Below are 20,021 nucleotides of genomic sequence, written 5' to 3'. Positions count from 1 at the left end.
AAAGTTTTACCATCCTTTCCCAATTCAACTTTGATAGATTTTTCAGACATGATTTTTACCCTGAATCCTTGTCAGAAAGGATTAGTGGCTTTTATTTATAATATGATTATGAAGATACAACCAGAAATATCAGGTAGAATTAAACAAGAGTGGGAAAAAGAACTTCAATATAATATATCAACAGAAAAATGGGAAAAAATTTTACAAATGGTTAATTCTTCTTCTATATGCGCTAAACATGCTTTAATACAATTTAAGGTCATACATAGAGCTCATCTGTCTAAAGATAAGCTTGCTCGATTCTATTCTCATATTAACCCTTAATGTGACAGATGTCATTCAGATGTGGCCTCATTGACCCATATGTTTTGGTCATGTCCCACTTTACATAACTATTGGAAGGACATATTTGCTACCATTTCCTCAATTTGGAATATTGATTTACAACCTCATTTTATTACTGCAATTTTTGGTATACCAAATGAAGATGGTAGACGACTTTCCCCTTCAATTAGACGAATGATCGCCTTTGTAACATTAATGGCCAGAAGGTCTATATTACAAAAATGGAAAGAAGTAAACCCTCCTACCACATTTCAGTGGTTTTCTCAAACTATCTCTTGTCTGAGTTTAGAAAAAATTATAAGTACTATTTTCGATTCATCAATTAAATTTGAAGAAACTTGGGGACCGTTCATTCGACACTTTCATATGAATTAATTTGGCCTCTTCCAGCCCTTTTCTCTTTTTATTCTTGTTCTGGTATGGAGTTCCGGAGTTTTTGACACTATCATGTACACATATAAACTGGTATTATTGCCCATGTTAGTTTAGGTTTATTTTTTTTAATTTACATTTCTTCGTGCATTTTTACTTTTTTTTTCTTTTGATGATTATTTTTATTCTTTTTCATGTTCAATCAAAATAGGTTTGATTGTTTATTATGTTTTTTCTTTGGTTGATATTTAATAAGATATTATTATCCTATTATAAATTTAACTTTAAATCTAATGCATTTATAACCTATTTATATTATGTTATGTTTCTCTTTATATATATGAAATTCAATAAAAAGATTGAAAAAGAAAAGACCTTCGCTTTATCATGGAGGTGGATGCCTCAGACTTTGGAGTGGGTGCGGTAGGGTCTCAGTGGTCACCTTTGGACAGTAAACTGCACTTGTGTTCATTCTTCTCTAGGCGGGTATCCCTGGCAGAGAGAAACCATGACTTTGGGAATTGGGAGCTACTAGCAGTTCAGTTGGCATTGGAGGAATGGTGTCACTTGAGCAGGACAAGAACCTTTTTATAGTCTGGACAGACCACAGGAACCTGGCTTGTATTCAGGAGGCCAAGAGACTGAATTCCAGGCTGGCCAGGTGGTCTCTTTTCTTTGGCAAACACGAGGAAATCTGCAGATGCTGGAAATCCAAGCAACACACTCAAAATGCTGGTGGAACGCAGCAGGTCAGGCAGCATCTATAGGGAGCAGCATTGTTGATGTTTCGGCCCGAGACCCTTTGTCAGGACTAACAGAAGGGTCTCGGCCCGAAACGTCGACAATGCTGCTCCCTGTAGATGCTGCCTGATGTGTTGCATTCCACCAGCATTTTTTGTGGGTCTCTTTTCTTTAACTGTTATAACTTTATCGTGACCTATCGACCATGGTCAAAGAATCGAAAACCAGATGCCTTGTCTTGTCATTTCAACAAACCCAAAGGGGAAGAGCAGTTTACCACCATTTTGCACCAAACTAAGGTGATAGCGACAATCCATTGGGAAGTCAACAAGCTTGTTCCCAAGGCCCAGGTACAAGGGCAGACTATTTAGGACAGTCCGCCAGATAGACTGTTTGTCTCGAGCTCTGTCAGGTCACAGGTACTCCAGTGGGGACATTCATCGAGAATGACTGCTCACTCGGGGAATGCCAGGACCTTCAAGTTCATCAAGAGAAGGGACTGGTGGCCCAGAATGCCGAAAGATGTCTGACAATACGTGTAGGCATGCAAGGAGTTCCATACCCAACATCGAAGGGTTCCTTGATCCTCTACCTGTGCCAGGCAGACCTTCCATGGACTTGGACTTTGTCACAGGCCTCTACCTTCCAGGGGGAAGACTGTCATCATGATAATTGTTGATGATTTTTCAAGGGCCTGCAGATTTATTGCCTGGGACAAGCTACCAACTGTGGTGGAGACAGTCCTGGACCAGGTCTTCAGAATCCATCATTTTCCAGTGGACATAGTCACAGATCGTAGTCCACAATTTTTCTGGAGGGTATTTAGTAAACTGATTGGGGCAACAGCAAGTCTCTCCTTTTGGTTTCACCTGCAGTCCAATGGCCAGATGGACTGGGTCAGCCATCATTTGGAATGAACCCCAAGATGCCTGGCCTCAGAAAGACCTGCCAAGTGGTGCGACCGTGTGATGTGGGCAGAGGTCCCCCACAACACTTTACAGCACTTGGTGCACATGACGTCCCTGTTAGAGTGCCAATTTGGGTATTCTCTGCCACGCTTCCCTGAATGGGAGGCCAGGTTAGGGTTCCTGTGGACTGAAGATCTTGTCAAATGCTGCAAGCAGGAGTGGACTAGGGCAAGGGAGCTTTTGCTGGCTTCTTCCCTGAGCTGGAAAGCAAGGCCAATCGCAGGAGAACACTAAGCCCCTCCCTGCAGCTTTGGAAACAGGTTTGGCTGTCCACTCAAGATTTTCCTTTCTGGGTGGAGTCTACGAAGTTGGTTCCCAACTTCATCGGACCCTTCAAGCTTCTCAAGAAAGTAAACCTGGTGATTTGCAGGTTGCAGGTCCCAAAACCCTGAAGATCAATCTCACCTCCTACATCTCTTAATTAAAGCCTGTCATCACCAGTCCATTAGTCCCCACCACCTAGGTCTATCGATGGGGAAACAAGTCTCCAATGTGCGAAGAATTTTGGTCTCACGAACTTTTTGGGGTGTTCAGCATAGCTCGTGGACTGGGAAGGATTCAGACCCGAGGAGAGGTGTTGGGTGCCTGAAAATGACAACTTGGATCTGGTTCAGATCTGTGCCTACCATCATTGTCTCTCCAAGCAGCCAGGGTTGTCAGAAGTCAGCCATAGGGGAGGGGGGGGGGGTTCTGTTGTGAGACACACCCAACCACACTAGCTTCTGGGATTTAGATCCTGTAACTCTCTGGAGTTTGGGTAGCTAGCATTACTCCTTTAAGGGTTCAGAACCCACTAATTGGCAATCATGTTTTGGCGCCAGGTATTCAGTATTTAAAGAGTACCTGAACAGATCCACAGTGCTCAATCATAAACCCAACTAGAGATATTGTCTGGTGTTGTTTGTGCTCAATTCTCAGCCCAGGTTTATACCGTGTCTTGAACCTTGCCTCAAACACTCCAGCATTTTGGCCCTAACCATCCTTGGCAAGGTCTCTCGTTACGAAAGTCGAAATTACCTTCAGCACAAGCTGGTATCTGCAAGTGAGAAATTGAGTCATCAAGTGGTTTATGATTCCCCCATTTACTTGTCGACCAGTTTGTAGCTCTGGGGTATCTGAAAGTTTACATTGTGATGTTTTGGCCGGGTGGATGGGGATGTAAGAGGTGTGTGATAGAACCTTCACAGCTTCCTAGTCAACAGAGACCATAAGTTGTGAAGGTGGTGGGATGTGATGAGGAGGAACAGTTGCAAAGATACCATAATTTTAGTGTATTTATTTATTTTGCACTTGCCCAGATTGTCGTCTTCTGCACATTGCTTGTTTGTCAGTCTTGGTGTATAGCCTTTCATTTATTCTATCGTATTTCTTTGTTCTACTGTAAATGCCTGCAATAAAATGAATGTCGGGTAGTATATGTTGACACATACACACTTTGGTAATAAATTTACTTAGAGCTTTTGAAATTTCAATTCTTAGCCTGTGCCAACCTTGAAATCAGAAGCAGGAATCTCAAAGTGCCCGTGAGAGTTAAGACGTGTAGGCACATGTTCCTTCTTGTTATATAGTTCGGTCTCTGGTCAACTTTATGGTGCATAGGAGAGGGAATGTACCAGCAAGTGTCGTGCAATCTGTTTGGGTGATGCAACTGCCATTGTGGAATAGCTGGAGTAGTGCATGCAGTCTGTTGGATGTGGGTATGAGGCTTGATGCAGTGGTAAGTATGTGAAGATGAAGTGAAGCATGCAGATATTCGGTCTGAATCATGAGTGGCAGGGGCATGGTGAACTGATAGCAGTGACTCAGAATAGTGGCGAGCTGATGGGATTTGAAAATGCTTTTGCTGACCTTGATCTCCTGTGTGAGGCCACTGAACATCTTGCACCTGACCCTGACTCGCACACCACCCCCCTTCCACTGAACATGCGTGGAGTGTCCCCAAGCCCCCTCCAGAGAAAGAATGGCTCTGTTTTAGCATTCGAGAGCCGCTGAGCCCGTGCTGTTCCCCAGGTCAGAACCATTAGTGGAGTGTTTGCTGTTGCTCGCCCCTGCTCCAGCTGCAGTCCACAACCTCTTTAAATATCTGGCTTGGGTCTGAGCAGTGCAATCTTGTTTTAAGTGGTTCCTTCATGCTATCAATCTTCTGCTATCTATCCAACCAGTCAACAGAAAGGGTAGTGCTGGATGGAACTGAAATGATCAGGCTGCACGATTATCTCTTCCTGGTGTCTAATGAGTTTGACATTGATTAACTCGGATTCACTTTCCACCTGGCCTGCTGAGTATTTCCGGCATTTCCTGATAATAATCCAGCTTTAAAATGACCACAGAGATTTGCCTTTCCACTAAATATTGCTTATTTTTATGTGACTTCTGTCACTGCAAAACCTCTGGAGCCAGATAAGGCATAATTATAAATGAAAGTGGATTGTTAATAATCTTGATGATCAAACCATTTGTGTGTATCATTGTCATTGTCTGCTTTTAGATACCTTGTTAATTTTATTGTCATTGTGCGAATTTGATCAAAGTAGTGGCATAATTCAGGGCCAGTTTCCTGTGCTTCTGACAGACCTTTCAGCTGAAGGCTCCTTTACCAGTCTCGTGCACAGAATAGCAAATAATTTGATGGGCTTTTATCTTTTTGATTACTTGCATAAACCTGCAGTGATATCCAGGAGATGTTCAGAGGTGGATTTTTACATTGCTGGGGAGTTTTTGAAAGTGTGATTGTCAGGTCTAGATAACTTGGCAGCCAAGTTCTCTGAGACTTACGAGAACCAGGAAATAATGGGATTGGATGGAAAATCGATTATATCTGGGGTGAGTCATAATGACTGAATGATAGAGCAATCCCATGAGCCCAGATATCCTATTCTACCCCTATTTTCTATATCCTACTTATTTAATGCCCTATAATTCCAAAAGTCTATCAAACTTCATCTTGAATGAATTCAATTCTATATCCTCCACATATTGGGACAGATTGTGAACTATCTGAATAAGGCTATTATTCTTTAAATCCGACTACATTTAGCAATCTAGTCAGCTTCATTTCTGGCTTTTGCCTGTTGCCCTGCAAACTCCTCTTTCAGATACTCGCTCAGCATCCTTTGAATGTTACCATTGAAGCTGCCTTCACTACTACCCCAGCAGAGCTTTCCAGACCTAATCACTAATGCATGCAAAGGCAAAAAGAATTTTCCTCAAGTTATTTTTTGCCTCTCACCTTCATTCAGTAACCCTGGTTGTTGCTCCCTCTGCCCATTAGAAGAGTTTTTCTCTATCTGCTCTGTCTACCCCATTCATGGTTTAAAATACTGTCCTTGCAATCCGTTCTTTTCTGAGAACAACTCCTCTACTTTATCCAAACAACTGACTTCTCTCATCAGTGGGATAGCTCTGGTAAGTCTCTTCAGTACCTTTACCAAAGTATTTGTATCTTTGCTAAAGTCTGGTACCCAGAGTAAGACACAATACTCCAGTGACGTGACGAAAGACATTCATGGATATTAGGCCATTCCAGGTTAGTGGGTCCCAGGATCAAAATCCATGTGAGCAGGAGGCACGAAGGCTGCACAATTGACAAGCCCGGTATTCGAGCTTGGAGTTTAGGGGGCCTTCTGGGGGAGTTGACACCAAAGATTGAAGCCCAAGGTTGATCAAAAGTTGAAACTTGATGGTCAAAGCTTGGAGACTGCAGACTTGGAGTTAGACTACTGCCTGTATGTGAATGGGAGTGTGGGAGGGAGGAAAGGGGCTTGTTTTGATGGTGTTTTATCACTGCTATGTTGCTGCAGGGATGTTTAGCCCCCCCCCCAGCACATTCATGGGTTGTTAATACAAATGACGAATTTCACTGTATGTTTCCATATAGAGCACTGTGCAAAAGTCTTAGGCACATGTATATGGCTCGGGTGCCTGAGACTCTTGCACTGTACTGTTGCCACAAAAAAAAAATCATGAAGTGTGAGTGATGATGAACTTGGTTCTGATATGGGTCTCTGCTGTGGACTGAGAGTGGGACGTGGACAGGAAGAGAGGAGGGAGTGGGAAGCACCAGACAGACATTCTGTAATGATCAATAAACCAATTGTTTGGAATCAAAAAGACTTTGCCTGGTGTCTCAGGGCAGGGAGTGCCTGCATCTGGGCCACCCCCCCCCCCCCACCGCTACCCGTCCCATATCCCTCCCACGGTGCTCCACCCTCACCATTCCTCAACCTCCTTTTGCTCCCTTCAGAATTACAAATTCGCTCTGTGCTCCACGTTGACAAATACAGTACTGTGCTAAAATCTTAGACACCCTAGCTATAAACAGTATCTGTGCCACACACAAAACGCTGAAGGAACACAGTGGACTAGGCAGCATCTATGGAAGGAATAAACAGTTGACCCTTCATCAGGACTCTATACCTTTGCACAGTACTGTACATGTGCTAAATCAAATTGGTTCTGAGGTTCATCATGACTTCCTTACTCTTATATTTACTGCCACCATTTTAAAGCCAATAATCATATTATGATTTTCTAACTAATTTCTTAACCTGCCTTGCTACTTCCAACAAACTTTGTACATATGATCACAAGATTTCTCTGTTCTTGTACCCATTTTTAGAATCACATTAGGATGTCTTTTTTTCAAATCAAAGTTAAGTGCACCATTGGATTTTCCAAGGTTCTGTGTATTGACCACAGAATATGTGCAAATGCAGACAAAGCAGACTATGAGGAAGAGCAAAGGGTGATTTCAAACAGGCATAGACCTACTGATGCAATGGGTAGGCAGATTAAGTTAGACTGGCTTTTTATTTGTCACATGTACATCAAAACATACAGTGAAATATGTCATTCGTGTGAATGACCAACACAGTTCGAGGATGTGCTGAGGGCAAACATTGCCATACTTTCGGTGCTCAGAACTTACTAACCTGTATGCCTTTGGAATGTGGGAGGAAATCAGAGCACCCAGAGGAAACCTACGGCTCAGGGGGAGATGGTGCAAGCTCCCTACAGACAGTGACAGGAATTGATCTCTGGCGCTGTAATGCATTATGCTAGTCATTATGCTACTGTGCCATCTGTGCCATTCAGAAATACTAGATTGTATCTCTTCTGGTCTAGGTGATACTTTCTCGCTTCAATTGCATTTAGCCTGTCTTGTACCCACTGTTCTCTAAGCTGTTTGGTTGTGCAGTGACTGAAATGCTCCCGTGCATATAGCCTTATGTTGCCACGCAGCTGTAATTTTCTTTTATATAATGTTTTATTAAAGTGCTACACAGTTTTCAGGCTGTTTTTTGTAATTTATTTTTTATTGAAGTTCATCATCAAACATTTCCATAAGATGTATGTCAGATACTGTACATATATATCATATATTTGTATTTGCCGCAAATGTCCACATAATATTTCCTGCTTGGAGAAATGGCTGGTCTGTGCGGTTGCAAAATAATAGATGGAACGTTGTTCCTGCTGAAGGGTTTCAGCCTGAAACGTTGACTGTCCTCTTTTCCTAGATGCTGCCTGGCCTGCTGAGTTCCTCCAGCATTTTGTGGCAATGTTGCTAGTATTCTTCATCAATTTATAGCCCATGTAGAACCTCCACTAAATCTTTGCTGATATAATCCAGCAGCATCTTCATCTTTGGTGAAGACTGGTGTGTAGCACTCTTAATATCTCAGCTCATGCCCTCTGGCACCATGGGTACATATCCTTTTTGGTTCAATTGCTGTTTTCCAGCTAGAGGAAACTATCTTCTGAAACCTGAAGCCATTCTGCCATCTAATTATTTGCTAGTCTGGTTCATGAGTCAGACAAAGAAATCAGCATTTGAAAGACCTGTGAGGAATATGAGAGATCAATTTTGACTTTAAATTATGATAAGTTTACATATGACCATAGAATTTTGAATCTGGAGATTGCTTTCTTAAGCAAGCAATCACTGTGGGCCAAAGGGCGTGTTGCTGTTCCATGTTCTTGCAGGCCATCAACCACAGTCTACAAATCAGTGAATCTGAACGAATCAAGGACAGTGGAAGCAGACAGACCAATTACCTTCGTCCTTGCCATGTGGGAAGAGATGGAGGCTGCTGTTTTATGAAGAAACTGTGTTTTTCATTTTGTGAGTTTCAGTTGCTTTGCTTGATCAGTGTTTTAAGGAGACACAATGGTGCTCCAGGTAATCTGCTGGACTAATTTCCAAATAAGAAGTTATTTGTGAGATGTTCTTTGGTTGGGGTCTGTATCTGTTTTGCGTGATTCAAGCTGGTTGCTGATTGAGAACGAAGAGCCATAATTTACCAATTGTCACTTGCTGGGAAGAGGGCAACAAATGGATGCTGGCCTGGAGCAGAGCAAATAAAAAGGTGTTAATGGTCAGACACATGACCTATAGCCAGTGACACCGGGATGTCACATTTGAGTTGGTAAGGAATGAATATAAAAGCAGATGCTTCAAGCGTGCTGGTAGTAGTAACCCTACAGGACAACAACCATCGCGGATGAGGTGGACGCCAAGGATATGGAGATTCGAGACGGGACTATGAGGAACGTGTGGTCAGCAGCAGAAACTCCTTTTTACTGGTATTTAGTTTCTGTTTTTTTTGACTGTTCGTGGAAGGTCAGTGGAGACTTTGCAGGTGTGCACTCAGGTATTTGGTTGTGTAAGTTCATGTGCTCTTCCAATGAGACAATAAAGGTGTTTGTCAGCAATTACAGATCTCTCTGATCATTACTACAAGGAATGTTCTAAACAGAAAGTTTTTCTTTCTTTCAAGGAGACTTTGGGGTATCTCGCCTTCTGATGGGTTCATGCGACCTGGCAACTACGTTTACTGGAACGCCCTATTATATGAGTCCGGAGATACTCAGCCACCAGGGATATGATTCCAAGTCTGATATATGGTAAATGGATTGTCATTAAGTTCTGATGCATTATTTCCAATTCTGACAACTTACGACAAATTTGCACGTGCAGTTCTTTCAGGTCTACCTTCATTTAGCTAATAATGTCATAGGGATTGACCTAACCGTGGAGTTACTGCTTAGGCTGTTAAAGCTAAAGATTAATCCTGGCTCACTGGGAGTTCATCCTCAGCAAGTATGGCACATAGTGCCCATGCCAACAAAAAAAGAGCAATTTAAGGTAATCTCATTTTTCAACTGGTCATCTTGTAGTTGCTCTTACAGACACTTTTTAATTGTGGTGGGTAGTTCTGCCTTCACAGTACTTTCAGGCAGTTTATTTCAGACCTAAGCCACCCTCTTGATGATTTTTTTGTATTTTTCAGCTATTTTTAATTCTATCAGCTATTTTACAACTATGTCCATATTTGCTAGTCAGATCAATCAACAATTGTGTCAGCAGCCTGTCCAGTTATTAATCTTCCTGCTAAGGGAAATGTATCTTTCCTGTTCACCCCATGAAAGGACTTTCATAATATTATACACATAATAAATATCCCTTCAAACCCTCCTGTTAAAAAGAATAATGAACTTTATGTCCCAGCTGAAATGTGCAAGATTATTTTGAACACAAGCAAGAGATCTGTTTATGAAGCCCCTGGTCTCTCCTTTACCACCTGTGATGTTGGTTTTGAACTGGGATCCTGTGGTATTTTGCAAAGCTATTCCTGACTTCCCTGCAATAGAAGAGGTAGAGGCTTTTGTGCCACCCATGGGGTTTTCTACGTTGCTGCAAAGGAAAGCAAGTAACAAACATCTTTTATTGAAGGTTATTTAATGGCATCTAATAGTGATGAATGATGCAATAATGTTTTTGAAGTCATGCCACATATAGACAGTTCTTAAAGGTATCCTCTGTATATAGATTAGCTTTATTTGTCATGTGTACAGTACATTGAAACGTACAGCGAAATGGCTCGTTTGCATCAAATCAACAAGGATCGTGCTGGGGGCAGCTAGCAAGTATTGCTGTGTTTCCTGCACTAACATAGCTTGCCCATAATTTAGTAACCGTACCCATACCATATGTCTTTGGAATGTGGGAGGAACTCAGAGCACCCAGAGGAAACCCTCAAAGCCACGGGGAGAGTTCCTTACAGACTGCAACGGGAATTGAACCCTGATTAGTGATTGCGCTAACTGCTGCATGACTGTGCTGACCTTATACTGTACATATATACTCTCTGTATGTCCTCAACTTCTTAAGCTTACCCAATCAGTGGTCTTGAAGATGGGGGAAGGTTGGTATAAATCCCACAGTTTGAGGAGCTCTAGAATCTTGTCTCCACAAAATCAATCAGCTCTAGATATTTTTTGCATGTGATGCCCATGGTCGTAGATATGCAGCTCTAGCTGTCACTGAGTGATTTAGCACAGAATCTACCACATCTATTCTAACCATCTAGAATCTCTCTACACTAAACTCATGGTCCATTGCCTTTTTGTGCTTATAGGGACTCATGTACTTGACCAGGCGTTTTATCTAGCATGAATCTGTCTCTACCACCTTAAGCAGCAGGTTCTAAATTTCAACCGTCCTTTGGATGAAAAAAATCTTCTCAAAACCTCTTCCTCTTCACCCTAAATGTGCTGTCTTGCCGTAAGCACCTTTGGCATGGAAAAATGTTTCTTGCTCTCCACCCTTGTGTACACCTTAAAAAATTTTATGTACTTCAGTCATCTCCTCCCTCAGCCTCCTCTGCTTCAGCAAATGCAGCCAGTCCAGACGTCCCTCATACCCGAAACATTCCATCCCAGATAAATCTCCTCTGTGTTCTCCCCAAAATGCAGAATATACACTCAGTGGCCACTTCATTAGGTACAGGAGTGGAACCGAGTGTGGTTTTCTGTTGCTGTGGCCCATCCACTTCAAGGTTCAACTTGTGTGTTCAGAGATATTGTTCTACACACCACTGTTGCCTTCCTGTCAGCTTGAACCAGTCTGGCCATTCTCCTGTGAGCTGTGTCAATCACAAAGCGTTTTTGCCCACAGAACTGCCATACACTGGATTTTTAAAATTCTTTTTGCACCATTCTCTGTAAACTCTATGGAGAGTGTTGTGTGTGAAAATCCTAGTAGATTGGCAGTTACTGGGATACTCAAATCACCCCATCTGGCCTCAACAACCATTCCATGGTTAAAGTTACTTAGATCACATTTCTTCCCCATTCTGATGTTTGATCTGAACAACAATAACTGGCAAGATTGCAGTGTGTTCGATCGCAGTAACTTCTGCAGGGTCAGCTGAAGGTGTTATTGTCCGTTTTTAAATGTTTTTTTTAATGATCACAAGATCCTGATGAACATTAAGAACCTAAAGTACTGCAGATCTCCCCCATCAGCAGCTTGTTCGTTGGTGGTGAAAGTGAAGGAACTGAGATTGGTGCGAGTTGTGCCGCTGTCTATGTCAGAGAGGCATCAGAGGAGTCAGTGAGCGAGGGCGGTGTGCGGTCCAGTGCGAGTGTCCATCTTAGTCCCTTTCCTTTTGATCGCAAAACCCTTTTGGACGTTAATGTGGAATGCTGCAAGTATGATTCACTGATTTATTGGTGGGCTGCAGGGACACTGTGTGGCCTCAAGCTCCAGTTACCTGTTCATAGCCATCGGAGCTGGTGTGCTCCATCGGAGGAGATGTAGCACAGCTGCCAAGCTGGAGTCTGTACTGCCTCCCAGTGTTTGCCCTGCAGAAGATGAACTGTATTGTGCTTGACTGCAGGCTCCTGTAACATTCATGCACTCAGGATCTTGGATTATATATTATTTTGTGTCACTAAATTTTACTGATATCTTATGTGTGCTTGCCATCTTACATGTCCCTTGTGCTGTGTGTGATTGTTGGAACTATGTTTTGCACCTTGGCCTGGGAGTAACTCTGTTTCATTTGGCTGTATTCATGTATGGTTGAATGACAATTGATCTTGAACTGAACCCCTTGACAATGTCTACATACTTTTATCATAGTGTTTTCGCTCACAGATTTGCCACTCACTGGATGTTATTTGTTTCTCACACCATTCTCTGTAAACTTTTAGAAGGAACTGACATAGGATCTGAAGATACAGAATCCTGGGTAGAGTTAAGAAAATGCAAGAATAAAAAGATGCTGATGGGAGTTGTATACAGGCCTCCAAGTAGTAGCCATGATGTAGGGTACAAATTACAATGGGAATTAGAAAAGGCACGTAAAAAAAGGGCAATGTTATGGCAGTCACGGGGGATTTCAAAATGCAGGTAGATTGGGAAAATCAGGTTATGCTGGATCCCAAGAGGGAGCATGTGTAGAATCTCTATGAGATGGGTTTTTAGAGCAGCTTATGGTTGGATCCACTAGGGAGACAGCAATTCTGGATTGGGTGTTGTGTAATCAATCAGATTAGATTAGGGAGCTTAAAGTCAAGGAATGTTTAGGAGGTAGTAATCTTAATATGACACATTTCACCCTGCAGTTTAAGAAAATGTTAAAGTCCGATATATTAGTATTATAGTAGAGTAATGGGATTACGCAGGCACTAGAGGAGCTGGCCAAAGCTGATTGGAAGGGGATGCTAGCAGGGATAATGGCAGAATTAAAGTGGCTGGACTTTCTGGGAGCAATTTGGAAGGTGCAGAATAAATATATTTCAAAGATGAAAAAGTATTGTAATGGGAGGATGGCACAACCGTGGCTGACAATGGAAGTCAAAGACAGTAGAAAAGCAAAAGTGTGTAATATAATATATCAAAAATTAGCGGGAAGTTAGGGGATTAGGAACATTTTAAAAACCACTGAAGCAAAGCAAATAAAAAATCATAAGGAGATGAAATGTGAAGGTAATCTGGGCAATAATATAAAGGAGAATACCAAACATCTTTTCTGATATATAAAGAGTAAAAAAGAGGTGACAGTGGATATCGGACCTTAGGGGAAATCTTGCCTGACAAATCTCTTGAAAGTCTTTATGGAAATAATAGGCATGATAAACACAGGAGAGTCAGTGGATGTTGTTTACTTGGATTTTCAGAAGGCCTTTGACAAGGTATTACACATCAAGCTACTTAACAAGATAAGAGCCCGTGGTTTTACAGGAGTGTTACTAGGTATAGCTCAACTGCCATCTATAAATTTGCTGATTATACAACCATTGTTGGCAGAATCTCATATGGAGACGCGGGTGTACAGGAGCAAGATATCACCAGCTGGTTGAGTGATGTTGCAGTAACAACCTTGCAATCAGTGCCAGTAAGACCAAAGAGCTGATTGAGAACTTCAGAAAGGGGAGGACGAAGGAACACACCAGTCCTTGTAGAGGGATCCAAAGTGGAGAGAGTGAGCAATTTAAAAACGCAAACACGAGGAAATCTGCAGGTGCCGGAAATTCAAGCAACACACAAAATGCTGGTGGAACACAGCAGGCCAGACAACATCTATAGGAAGAAGTACAGTCGACATCTCGGCCCGAAACATTGTCTGTACTTCTTCCTATAGATGCTGCCTGGCCTGCTGCGTTCCACTAGGTTGGTTTGTTTCTTAAAACAGTTGAGAGCTCCTACAGATGTACAGTAGAGAGCATTCTGACAGGCTGCGTCATTATCTGGTATGGGGGTCAGGGGGTAAGGTGGTACTGCACAGGATCAAAAGAAGCTACAGAAAGTTGCAAAAGTAGTCAGCTCCATCTTGGGTACTAGCCTTGTAGTATCGAAAACATCTTCAAAGGGCGGTGCCTCAGGAAGGCGGCATCCATTATTAAGGACCCTCCTCACCCAGGACATGCCCTCTTCTCATTATTACCATCTGGTAGGAGGTACAGAAGCCTGAAGGCACACACTCAGCAATTCAGGAACAGCTTCTTCCCCTCTGCCATCTGATTCCTAAATGGACATTGAACCCATGATCACTACCTCACTTTTTAAAAAAAAAAAAATTCTGTTTTTGCACCATTTTTTAACAACTTTAAACATTTATTTGTTTAAAAATTTCTATATTATCATGCATTGTATTGCACTGCTGCTGCTAAGATAACAAATTTATGATGTATGCCAGTGAAATCAAACCTGATCCTGACACAAGCGTAGACATAAGATTGACAGATTAGCAGGAGGCAAACAGTGGGAATAAAGGGGGACTTTTCTGGTTGGCTGCCAGTGACTATTGGTGTTCTGCTGAGGTCCGTGTTGGGTCATGATATGTTAATGATTTGGACGATGGAATTGAGGGCTTTGAGGCCAAGTTTGAGGGCAATAATAAGACAGGTGGAGGAACAGGTAGTGTTCTGAGACCACGAGAAATTGTGTGAGATCTGTATGTCCAGGAGTTTGAAACTGCTCACAGTTTCCACTGCATTGCCGCTAAAGATGAATGGAGTGTGAGATTTCCTGCAGTTGGTAACCATTTCGTTTCGTTGACATTGAAGAAAAGATTATTTGCCCAGCACTAGGCCTTGAGTTCTTCCATTTCCTCTCTGCAGGCCATCTGATTGTTTTTGGTGATGAGCCCACTGCTGTTGTGTCATCAATGGACTTGACCATGTGATCACTTGGGTGTTTGGCCGTGCGGTCATGTGTGAGCAGAGAATGCAGCAGTGTGCTCAGTGCACAGCCCTGGGGAGCGCCAGTGTTCGGGATGACAGGGAGAGAGGAGTGGCCGTGCATTCTGGCTTATCTGAGGTCCAACATGCAGTTGATCGGTGCTGCATTTAGACTGAGGAGTAGGAGTTTGTTCACTAAGGTCTGTGGGGCAATAGTGTAGAATGCTGAACTAAAATCCAGAAACAGCATTCTAACATAAGTGTCCTTGTTTTCTAGGTGTGTCAGGGCCAGGTGCGTGACAGATGCTGTGGAATCTGTCGTAGAACAGTTGTGCTGATAAGTGTATTGATGAGTGTCCAATGTGGCAGGAATGGAGGTTATGATGTGTGCCATTACCAACCATTCAAAGCACTTCATGATGGTTGGCGTCAGTACTGCCAGGAGGTAGTTGTTTAGTTCTGAAGATGTTGAATTCCTTGGTACAGGGATGAAGGTGGCTGATTTGAAGCATGTGGGGACAGCAGCCTGGATGAGTGAAGTGCTGAAGGTGTCCATGAAGACGTCAGTGAGCTGGTCTGCACACTCCCTTGAGTACTTATACTGAAGGTTAACTTACAGGTTGAGTTGGTGGTAAGGAAAGAAAATGCTATGTTAGCATTCATTTTGAGAGGAAAAGAATATAAAAGCAAGGAAGTAACGCTGAGGCTTTATAAGACATTGATCAGACTGCACTTTGAGCATTGTGAGCAGTTTTAGGCCCCTTGCATAAGTAAAGACGACCTGGCAACATAGAAAGTCCAGAGAAGGTTTATAAGAATGATTTCATAAAATGAAAGGATTAATGTATGCATGAGGAGCATTTAATGGCTTTTAGACCGTGCTCACCTGAGTTTAGAAGAATAACTTTTTGTTACAAGGATTACCCCTCAATAATAATGATCAGTTAGGCACAGAGAGGATCTGATTTTACTGACAAGTAGCTTATATTAGCCCGGTTCACAAGCATGCGAATTTACACAACTGAATGCCAGTGTGTACACCTGCTGGGTTTCCATGACCCTTCATGAACAGTCAAAGAAGAGAAAAGGTAATGCCCAAAAAAAAGAGTCTACGCTAGCCAGGCATTCCTCATAGTCCTGATATAGTCTCCACGTATCCAACATAGATTTCAAAGTTCAAAGTAAATCTATTATCAAAGTACATGCATATATGTCACCAGATGCAGCCCTGAGATTCGTTTTCTTCTGGACATAGTCAATAAATCCAGTAACCATAATGGGTTCAATGAAAGACTGTACCAACAGGGTGGTCAACCAGGGTGCAAAGGACAACACAATGAACAAATACAAAATGAAAGAAAAATAAAGAAATAATAATGCATGTTAAATAAGCAATAACTATCCAAAGAGTCCTTGAAAATGAGTCTTCAGGCTGTGGGAACAGGTCAATGACGAGACAAGTGAAGCTGAGTGAAGTTATCCCCTTTTATCCCAAAGCCTAACAGTTGAGGGGTAATAACTGGTCCTGAACCTGGTGGTATGAGTCCTGTGACTCCTGTACCTTCTTTCTGATGGCAGCAGCAAGAAGAGATCGTGACCTGGGTGATGATGGGTCCTTAAGGATGGATGCTGCTTTTCCCTGACATCACTCCATGTCGATGTGCTTAATGGTGGGGAGAGCTCTCCCTGTGATGGACTGGGCTGTATCCACAATGGTTTGTCCAATTTTCTGTTCAAGGGCATTGGTGTTTCCACATTACAGTCGGTCAATATACTGTCCACCAGGAATCTGTACAAGTTTGTCGAAGTTTTGAATGTCATGCTGAATCTTCGCAAACTCCTTAGAAGTAGAGACACTGCCTTGCTTTCTTTGTAAATATACTTATGTGCTGGGCCCAGAACACAGGTCCTCTGGCAAATTTAAAGTTGCTGACCCTCTCCATCTCTGAAACCCCCCCCCGTGAGGACTGATTCATGAACCTCTGGTTTCCTCCTCAAGCAATCAATAATCAGCTCCTTGGCCTTGCTGACATCGAGTAAGAGGTTTTTGTTGTGGCATCACTCAGCCAGATTTTCAGTCTCCCTTCTGTATGCTGATTCGTCTCCACCTTTGATCCTCCACATCTGAAGTGGTTGGTCTATGGTAAGTTGTCGCTGCCTGTGCTCCCAAAATGCTCCATTCCTATTCTTTTCCTTATCAGATCAGTCCATGATGTTTCAATTTCATTGGCTTGAGGTCATCTGACTGACCTTTGTCAGCTGTTACGGGATGTAGCCCTTGGTTACAAGCAGTACTGTTTTATAGATGCTTCAGTCAGACGTGTACCTTCGATAATTCCTTTTATTTTGTGAGGCTCAGACTGGTTCAAAGCAATCCAGGCAGGTCAGCCAAACTCTGGGTCTAGATGACCAGATCACAAGCTGTTCCTTCTGCAAGCCTGCATGTCACAAAATAAAAGCTTCTTATCTGAAAATGGTCTCAACAGAAAACTCGATGTGTCACTGTTCAGTTGTTTTGATTAAGTTATCCTGGAGCAAGAATCAGTTTACCAAACTTCCACAAAATGGCGATGCAAGGGGAGTCTCACAAAATGGCCATCTCCATTCCTGCAATGACATGGCAAAAACAAAGACTTTTGCTTTGTTTGTTTCCACCAGCCTTGCTTTATTCCTGCTCATGAATTTGTAGATTGCAGTTCTTTTTGGCTCACACTATCAAATACTGAAAAGCCAAGACTTGGTGAATGTGGAGAGGGTGTTTCCTACAGTGAGAATCTAGAACCAGAGGGCATAACCTCAGAATAGATGGATGCCAATTTAGAATAGAGATGAGGAAATTTTTTAGCCAGAGGGTGGTGAGTGTGGAATTCATTACCGCAGATGGCTGCGGAGACAAGTCATTAGATATATTTAAAGCGGTGGCTGATAAGTTCTTGATTAATCAGGACACCAAAGGTTACAGGGAGAAGGCAGGAGAATGGGGTTGAGTGGGATAATAAATCAGCCTGATGAAATGGCAGAGCAGACTCGATGAGCTAAATAGCCTAATTTTCATCCTATGTCTTGTGGTCTAAATTGTTATTGTTTACAATAAACATGAATAGTCCCAGCACCAAGCCTGCGCTCTGCACTAGTCACATACTTTTAAACACTATAGCAAAAACCTCCACCTCTACACTCAGTCCCCTATTACCAAGCTAATTTATGCTCCGTTCTTTCATTCCCCAATTCCTCAAAACATCTCAGAATCTACTTCTCTCTGAAACACCTTCATCTGTTTTCTGTACTATATTTGAAGGACCCATTGACTCCACTGGGAATCTAACAATACATCTTCCCTGTACATTGGAGAGTTTCTTCCGCATTCGTCTTAAGACCAATTTCAATGAAAATGTTCTTGAGATATTTTGCATGCATATCTCCTCCAAAAACAAGCTACACTGTCAATGCAGACTGTGGTGTGTTGAGTTGATAAGGAAGCCTCTGTCTGCCCATCACTCACTCTTCACTTCTATCTATCACTTGCCTGCTCCTGCCTCATCCTTACTTCTTTTCACTGGCTCATCATCGCCATGTTGAATGACATGGTTGATCGTTGTCCTAACCATGAATATTCTTGGCAAATTTTTCTACAGAAACAGTTTGCCGTTGCCTCCTTCTGGTCAGTGACCCTAGCCATGATCAACACTCTTCAGAGATTGTCTTCTTGACATCAATAGTCACATAGTCAGGACTTGTGATATGTACCAGCTGCTCATACGACCACCCATCACCTTCTCCCATGGCTTCATGTGACCCTGATCGGGGTGGACAGGCTAAGCAGGTGCTACATCTTGCTCAAGGGTGACTAGCAGAGGGAAGGAGCACCTCACACCTCCTTTGGTAGAGATGCATCTCCACAACCCCACCCATTTCACTGATCCCTCCTTTACACTCTGTCCTGACGCAGGGTCTTGAACTGAGACACTGACTATCCTTTTGCCTCCACAGATGCTGCCTGACTCTGTGCCCTTGTTTTTTGAGAGAGTTAGTGAAAGTCATTTTCAAGTTGCAAATACCGTCTGAAAACTGTTCACTTGCACTTGCATATTGCTTTGCAATGCGTCTTCGTCTTTACTTTCAAATCATGATGGCCAATAGCCAGAAGGATGGATCAGTAGGACTTTTTATATCATGCGACAGGCTAGGTAAAGTCTCAGTTCAGCATTTCCTTCAAAAGGCAACATATCTGACAATGAAAACCGAATGCACTCTCCCACCATTGCATGTGTTACGGGGTAGATTTTAGCTGCACTGAATGAATGAATGAAATTTTATTTCAGTCAGTACAAGCATAACAAAAAGCATCATTTTCAACAATGATTTCATAAGACAAAATTAAATAATAAAAATCTTTAAAACAGACTGAAAGAGTGTAGGCTGAAGCTACAGCTAATTATGCCTACCCCTCTTATACAAACACATATTTGGTGTCAATCAGCACATCAAAACAAATTTCATAATCTTTTAACACAAAATCCAATTCCAAGTAACATTTATTTACATTACTCCCTTTACTTGAATCATTTATTTTATATTTGTTCATTGTTTTTAAATAACTTTTCAAACTTAAGTGTGGTGCATGTTTTTAAATTCTCACTACAACTGTTCCATAGATTCATCCCTCTGACCGAAATACAATGATTTTTCACATTTGTTCTTATCCTTTGTTTTTGAAATATACATGTTCCTCTCAAATCATGTTGACGTTCTCTCACTAAACAATCTTTGGACACACTGGATTGTGTGTCAACACTTGTGGGGTGCCCCCAGCATATCCTTGGGTTGTGTTGGTTGTTAATGCTAATGACACATTTCACTGTATGCTTCAATGTAGATGTGATAAATAAATGAATCTGAATCTGAAGTGAAACTTAACCTTATTTAGTAAGGGAGAGCACTAGCCACTGAGCTATAAATAACACAAACTCATTCATCCTAACTAAATTGGTAGAAGATTTCAATGTTTTTGATCAATTTAAAGCTTTCCTGGTCAGGGATAGTCAAAAGCTTAAAGTGCCACTCTATTTAGACATAAAAGCTTTGCTGTACTTTTACTTTGTAGACTGCATTTTAAATGTTGCC

General features: G+C 42.1%; 1 protein-coding gene across 9 annotated transcripts in view; it reads left to right on the top strand.

Annotated features, from left to right (window-relative positions):
* Positions 1-20,021, top strand: part of nek11 (NIMA-related kinase 11) — a 307,189-nt gene that overhangs the window by 148,011 nt on the left and 139,157 nt on the right. For all 9 annotated transcript variants that reach the window (XM_059945210.1, XM_059945211.1, XM_059945212.1 and 6 more), the window contains one exon: positions 9,206-9,332. In XM_059945210.1, coding sequence (XP_059801193.1) covers positions 9,206-9,332 — 127 coding nt within the window. The remainder of the gene's footprint in view (positions 1-9,205; positions 9,333-20,021) is intronic.

The sequence above is a fragment of the Hypanus sabinus genome, chromosome 20 (assembly GCF_030144855.1).
Source record: "Hypanus sabinus isolate sHypSab1 chromosome 20, sHypSab1.hap1, whole genome shotgun sequence".
Classification (NCBI taxonomy): Eukaryota; Metazoa; Chordata; class Chondrichthyes; order Myliobatiformes; family Dasyatidae; genus Hypanus; species Hypanus sabinus.
The sequence above is the reverse complement of the archived record's forward strand: the minus strand, read 5'-3'. Positions and strand labels throughout refer to the sequence as shown.